The sequence below is a fragment of the Apostichopus japonicus genome, chromosome 21, assembly GCF_037975245.1.
Source record: "Apostichopus japonicus isolate 1M-3 chromosome 21, ASM3797524v1, whole genome shotgun sequence".
NCBI lineage: Eukaryota > Metazoa > Echinodermata > Holothuroidea > Aspidochirotida > Stichopodidae > Apostichopus > Apostichopus japonicus.
The window spans coordinates 19,457,653-19,464,970 of NC_092581.1; the positions used below are offsets into that span (position 1 = coordinate 19,457,653).

General features: G+C 37.7%; 1 protein-coding gene across 1 annotated transcript; it reads left to right on the forward strand.

The window, feature by feature from the left end:
• Positions 1-247: 247 nt before the first annotated feature.
• LOC139963087 (superoxide dismutase [Mn], mitochondrial) lies at positions 248-6,545 on the forward strand. The gene is made up of 5 exons (XM_071963599.1): positions 248-408; positions 1,359-1,558; positions 2,768-2,884; positions 3,356-3,535; positions 5,086-6,545. The coding sequence occupies exons 1-5, from the start codon at positions 377-379 to the stop codon at positions 5,226-5,228; spliced, it is 672 nt and encodes a 223-aa protein (XP_071819700.1). The 5' UTR covers positions 248-376; the 3' UTR covers positions 5,229-6,545.
• The last annotated feature ends 773 nt before the right edge of the window (positions 6,546-7,318 follow it).

Below are 7,318 nucleotides of genomic sequence, written 5' to 3' on the forward strand. Positions count from 1 at the left end.
CACTTCCCCTCTGTGCCCTTCTGCAATTTCCCTTTCCAACCTCCCTTTTCCCATCCTTTCTTCTCCCATTTATCGTCTTCATCTTCCCCGTCTCCCTTTCTCCTATATTTACTCTTGGCACCCTTTTCTCTGATGTTACCAATAATTTCCATTTCCTCTTTTGCCATTTCGACTGCTTGTTGGAAGTACGATTGAGTGACTGGTCAATTTACAGAGAAAAAACCTGGCCGATAATATGTCAACCATTGGTCACACGTTTCCGTCCAGGGACTTTCGCAAACTGCAATAACGGGAATACTTCCAAGGACACAATTATCACTCAAACTGGTGTAAAGTCACGTTGGAGGTCTCTGCTACTACGAAGTTCACTGCAATCATGTTTTCTCATCGTCTTAACTTCCTTCCGAGGTGACTGGTTCTTCGAAATCCACATCAAGTTTAAGACAAAATATTTCATGTGACGAATGCATTCCTAGGATTTTTACAGGTTGACCAAACGTTGGTCCGAAATGTCAATGGTGGTACTGTTACTGTGTTAGCTTGTAACAAAATCATCATATATTCAAAGGGTTAGGCTAGGTCTAATAGTAACTAGGCCTACTACTAGTAGTAGTACTAGGCCTACTAGCCTATGTATTGACAAAGTCAAATTTAATTCACGAACAATAAGCACCAGCCTAAATTCAAAGCTAAATACTCAATTTAAACCTTACTTAGTGCCTCGAAATAAAGACTTAAGTGGGCAGAAGGCCTTACTTTTAGACTAGGTCCTACTCCTGAAGCAATAGCAGTTTAGGCTGAATAAGGCTCATTATACTGCAGACTTGCCGACTCTTCTAGTTTTACTGGGAGCCTCTTGGTTTCTTAAGGCTCTCCCAAGATATGTGCTAATCTCCTAACAAACTTTGATAAATACATTTTGCTCCTAAATTGCGAACCACTAATGGACCATGCATATGTTGTTCTCTGTCCTAATGTGAAGAATTCCACTTGCTTTACACAAAGTAATTGTATCAAATGCTTTATGCCATAAATTTCTGTAGTGCTAACATTAGTGTGACAATAATTTTTCAATAGCCTAATTACTGCAGAGGTCACATTTGAAACCTTAGAATGTTGCTGTCTTACAGTCTTACTTTTCACTTGCTATCTTGTTTTACATGAATTTTGCCCCATTCTCCTTATTTTTTCCAGTATCTTACAAGCCTACAAGTTTGAGGCTTTCATATCTACTTTCAGCATAATTTGTTCTTAAGATACCAGTGACTTCTCCATGCAACTGCCTTTACCCATGCAAGTTAGTCAATGGATATTAATGTTGCATTTTCTTTTCATGAATGTGTTTTGACAATCCATAGGCTGGCTGCCCAGTACTGCAAAGCATCAGCCACAGGAAGCCGTATGAAGCACACACTTCCAGATCTGCCATATTCGTACAATGCGTTGGAACCTGTTATCATAGGAGACATTATGGAATTACATCACAAGAAACATCACGCAACTTACACCAATAACTTGAACGCAGCAGAGGAGAAACTGGCAGCAGCACATGCAGAAGGTTTGTGAAACTTTTCAGGGCAGTATGAGATCAAACAAATGATAAAACTTTTTTTCTGGGAGTTAACAAAACTGTTAAAGTGATCCCAATCTTGGAAAGCTGGATTTATTTTAAATTAATACCTAATTTGCTGACACCCTCGGATGCAGTTTTGCTCGCTTTTGTGTCTTTATGAAACAGTGTGCTCACTTAAAAAATTGTCTGATAGGAAAGAAGTTAACTTTATGGGGTATTCATATGGATACACGGTTTACCTAATTTATGCAATTATAGATCGTGTAGTATATGTTTGCTTGTGATAATAGTCAAAAGCCTTTAATGTTGCAAATATGATAAAGCCTAAAAAATGCAACTTGGGTTTTAACTTTGTACTGTTTGTACTTTGTGGTGTTCCTTAGTGGGTGCAAGAATCCATTTGTTCATGGAGTATTTCAGTGGTCACAGTAAAAAACATGGTGTATAAAGCTGTCACCAGGCACGTAGCCAAGGGTGGGGGGCGAAGGGGGCAGCCACCCCCATCCCTTTGAGCCTATTTTTTAAATTTTTTTTAAATGTTTTTATATGATATCGCTAGTAATTTCAAAAGAGAAAATGCTAAGATACAACTTAGAAGACCTGGGAAGTGCCATTTCCAGCGATCTGGGAGGCATTTTCAGCCAAAATTTTTTGTGCGCTTCGCGCCAACCATGGTTGCGCTACGCTTAGATAGTTTGCAAGGCCGTTAGACGGCTCTGATAGTTTGACAACATTTTTGCCCCTCCCTTGGCAAAATCCTGGCTACACGCCTGGCTGTCACACATCAAATTTGCCCCACATTTGCTGAATTTCATTCTTGGTACAAACATCCTGCTTTGTCAGTACCAGAAGATTAGTTTGTTCATGGCTGCAATTTTTTCTCTTTCTTTTTTGAGCTCAAAATTAGGAAACTTTCTTGATGGAATTGTTCAACAATTTTATATGATTCTACAGCCGATGGTGACTAAGAGCAATTGCAAAATATGATGAAAATCTCAAAACCTTTTACATGTTATTGCTCATCAGAATACCTTGCTTGAAATGTATAGTTGGTACATGTACAAAGTTCATATTATTAAGCCTTGCTGATTGCTTTAAGTAGGTTAACACTGGTTAATATTTGAAAATTGTGTGTCTACTTAGATAAACTTCATATTCTTGCATTGCCCATCAGACCTAATATTTTCTTTGCAGGCGACATTGGTGGTATGATCGCTTTGCAGCCAGCTTTGAAATTTAACGGTGGAGGTTTCATCAATCATTGTATCTTTTGGACAAACCTATCGCCTCAGGGGGGTGGTGTTCCACAAGGTAGGTTAAAGTATCACAATCTTCAAGAACCCTTGATACCCACAGAAGCTTCCTTCCCCCCTCCCCACCCACAAAGAATATTAAAAAAACTGTTTGCCAGCTAAAATATCACATGATGTAAAAGAAAAGGTATCTGTTGATCACAGTTTATGATGAAATCCAAACAGCAGACTTAGAAGCATCTATAAGATGTAAATTTCATACTCTGGGTTGTTAAAATGGAAAACGTTGTATCTGTTTGTTCTGTTAAAATTGTAAAAGAATGTAACTATCAATGTTCCTAATTTTCACATTTTATTAGCAATTTTTGTCGTTGAATTTGTGGTAGACAACTTTATTAGATTTAGAGAAGTTAAAATGGCTGATAATGGACAAACTCTCTTTTGGAAAGAATTTGTAAGTATTGTCATTTCTGAATTTGATAAATGCGCCATATTTGAATGCTACCGTCTTAGCTTGATATTTTCACAGGTGATCTAGCAGACGCCATCAACAGAGACTTTGGTTCGTTTGACAGTTTCAAGACTACGTTGACAGCGGCCACTGTGGCAATTCAGGGATCAGGATGGGGCTGGCTAGGGTTTGATCAGAAGACTCACCAGTTGAAAATAGCAACCTGTGCCAATCAAGACCCCCTCCAGGCCACTACTGGTGCGAAATTTTTACTGTCTTGTGTTGTGTACCCTAATTATTGAATAGTGCGGGATTTAATCCTAGCAAATACAATGAGAATTTCTCCAGTGCTCTTGAAATGTGATGCTAGTTTAGAAGGGAGGTTTGAAGTATACTCATTGCATCGCATTTTGTACACTTGCATAGAGGGAAGTCACACAACTTGCTGGGTTACATATATTCAACCGAAAATTGTGACTCATAATGACAAACATGTAGTGTCTGCCCAAGGTTCAACCTAAATGCAACATGAACTCTAAACCAACCGCATGCATGCTTTGAAAGTAATACATGTATTCTGCTCTTGTTTAAATAAAAGGTTTGTAAAGGAACTTTGGTCAATATTCAAATTAGGAGTGTTTGCCTATGAACATACAGTATACCAAATATGTGATATCACTAACATGAGATTCATTGCACAATCACTCTATACTAATATAGACTCAGTTTTGAGCCAGCATTCTAATTGCACTAATCAGCTATTTACCTCACTTTTCATGTAAGCAGCTTGTTGCATTTGAGGTATATTTTCTCTGGCTATCAAGTACTCTTAAACACAATGCTTCATGTATTGTAATTCTTGAAAGTGTCTGACACCACAAACATTTATTATTCACGGGAGAATGTGTATTAGTTTATATTCAGAACATACATTGTCAGGTAGCCGATAGACTTACCTAGCCTACACTAGCCTAGCCTACAACAGCCTATATAGCCTAGACTGACCAAACTCTTCATAGCAGATGTACCTAGCATACCTTACTTTGCATATACAAATTCGGGCCGAAATAAGTTGTTTTTATGAATACACCAGACATTTGCACCTCCAGTAGAGATGATTTTTCCAGAATTCATACAGACTGTTGCACTGGTAACTTAAATAAATCTGATAGGAATATGGTAATTAAATTCAAATATCTGACTTAAATAAATTGATAAAATGGTTACATAATGGTAGTAGTAAACATATGTAGTAGTATTTACTACACCAGGGACGTACATTCACTTATGAAAAAGTTGTTACCTCCGCATGTAACATTTAACAATGTGCAAGATACTGTCCACTCATGAATTTTCACAGCCAGTTGGGACAATTTCCTAATGCTAATACCTCTATCAACTGTACTCCTATATCATGCTCTCAAAGCACTAGTATTGACAGTACAAACAGTCCCTAACCTTGATCTGATAGAAACATGATATTAATACTGCTCGTACTGACAATACGAGTGCTCTGAAACAGAACATGACACTACAGTATAGAAAAAATTGTCCCAACTGGGTCATAAACTGCAAGCTGTTGGACAGTTTTCCAATGCTATTACCACTCAATACTGTTCTCTAACATCATGCTTTGAAGCACTCATACCGACAGTACGAACCGTTCTTTAAACATCTATCTGACAGAAACAGGGTATTCATACAGCTTATACTGTTAGTACCAGTGCTTTGAAGGGTGTTAATAGTCGCCCTTTCTCTGTAGAATGGTTATATTATATTTCAATTATCTCTTATTATCTTCCTTTTAGGGATGGTGCCTTTGTTTGGTATTGATGTCTGGGAGCATGCCTATTATCTTCAATACAAGAATGCCAGGCCAGACTACGTCAAAGAAATATTTCAAGTTGCTAACTGGGACAACGTCAGCGAACGTTATCAAGCTGCTTTATGAACATGATGGGGCTGCCATTTTCTTTGAGAAATTCAAGAGATAACAATCAAGAAACTTTTTGGGCATTTTTTTTCCACATTTCTCTGGATATAAAGAGTGGAAAAGCATTGAAATATGTTTGGTTATAACATTGAATCCAGCAGGAAGAGTTTGTGCTGTTAAATCATAAACATTGTTAAATTTGATTTCATAAATTTGTAATTCTTCCTGTTTTTGTTTGGTGCAAAGTTTCAGGAAGACTTATTGATGTCTGATGTGGGAATATCTTTCTTATTGGAAACACTTTGATTCTGAAAGAAGTTGATAATTTCTAGCCTATTTTTGGCTTATGAGTGAAGGTAGTTAAGTGAGACTAGGTGATTGAAAAGGGTACTTAGGCAAATTAATGTTTACTAGTCCTAGCTGGATCCGTGGGAACACTCATGTGTTGTTGCAGCTTAAATTCCGTAAAAAGCAGTAACATTCCTATTTCATAGGTAATCAAAGCAAATGAGGGTCATATGTACCCCATCATTAAATTCATTCTTATTTGATAAGGTAGCCAGAACTGGAAAGTGTTAAATTTGTCAATAAATATGTGAATTAAAATGTAATGTACATTGGCAAACAATGCACATTCCCCATTAGCATTTCAAAGATGAAAAGGCATTTTTTTCCCTAATTAATCTCTTATTCTTTCTCGGCTCATCTTTGGGCTTTGTAATCTTGGGTATGAAACCCCTCTGCCTTCCTAAGCCTTCCCTATCCTGTTGTACCTCTGCAATATCAACTTTTTTGCTTGTAGGGTAAAATGGTTGCACAAAGTGATCACTTGTCTTTTCGCCCTTGCAATCTAACCTGGCCATTTTCTTCTCCCTTTTAACTTTAACTGTTGTCTCAGAATTGTGTCACTTTGCTCCATCACTCCTCCTCCCCTCCCCTCCCCCCCCCCCCATCCTCACCTGTGAAGATCAGTTGCATGTATCATCTATAAGTTGTGCATTATAGTGAAACTGAGATGATCAGCTAGAGTTTCGTACTTGCTTGTGCTACAAAATGTTTTCAATATTGGTCACAGAAATTCTTTGCAGGCTTTACTCTTCTCATTCACTTATGTTTACCATTTTATCAATTCAAGTGAAATGTGTCTCCTTTTTTTTCCTTCTCTATACCAATATATATTGCTTCTCATTTGTGGAGGGAAAAATATTCTCCCACCCTCTCAACATGTCATCATGAGCTACTTAATGTAGAGTGGGAAATCCTTGACAGTCAAGAAGTCCTACTTTTATTAATGACATTGTTAGAGGGAGGGGGATTTCCCCCCCCCCCCCACCATATAACCATATCTAGCTACGCTACTTCTTTCAACATCTAGTTTAAATTGATTTTAAATCATCTTCCACCAATGTATATTTTTCCTAAGTCAATCACCAACATTAAACACATATTCATAATAGGTTTTAATGTTTATAGCACACAGCTCCTTTTCATAATATGATGGAGCAAATATTATGTTGGCGTCCAAGTCATATAATGACTTCTAAGGGATATGCACTGAGACCTTTTTAATTTTGGAAACCAGATGAAATGTCTTAGTCATGTGCATAGCTTATCCTTTTGACATTTGTTATTCAAGTGCAAATAAAGATTGAATATTCAAATGCTTCCTTTTCATGTTTGTGTTTTTTGATTGGTTGTATTTCTAATTAGCAGTAGGCCAGTGATGGATCAAATGGACTGAGAGGGGGGGGGGGGGGCAGTAGGTTTGGGCAGGTTAATAGCTATTCAGAAAATAGCTAATGTATGTAGGACGAGAGTACTTACAAGTTCACAAACCAAATAAATTTTAGAAAGATTGAGCTTGCTCAGATTGGGTCTCACTTCCCAACATGCTTCTTTTTTTTTACTGAGGCTTCTAAGCGTGAGTAAACGCAAGACCCAACTCCTACCTTTGAGTTCTTGATCTCCATTGGATTAGGAAAGAAGATGCTACATTGATCGTGACTGGAGCTGCAAAGTGGAAATGTAGCTAGGCTTGTAACCATCTTTCTTTGGAGGGAAGGGAGATGACTCCTTCATATTCACTGTAGGGATCAATGTCCTGTTGT

Excerpts from the sequence above, each read along its gene's own strand:
- LOC139963087 (XM_071963599.1), top strand. The coding sequence starts at position 377 with ATGTTTTCTCATCGTCTTAACTTCCTTCCGAG. Across the intron at positions 409-1,358 it reads CGTCTTAACTTCCTTCCGAG|GCTGGCTGCCCAGTACTGCA; the intron begins GTGACTGGTTCT and ends GACAATCCATAG. Across the intron at positions 1,559-2,767 it reads GGCAGCAGCACATGCAGAAG|GCGACATTGGTGGTATGATC; the intron begins GTTTGTGAAACT and ends TTTTCTTTGCAG.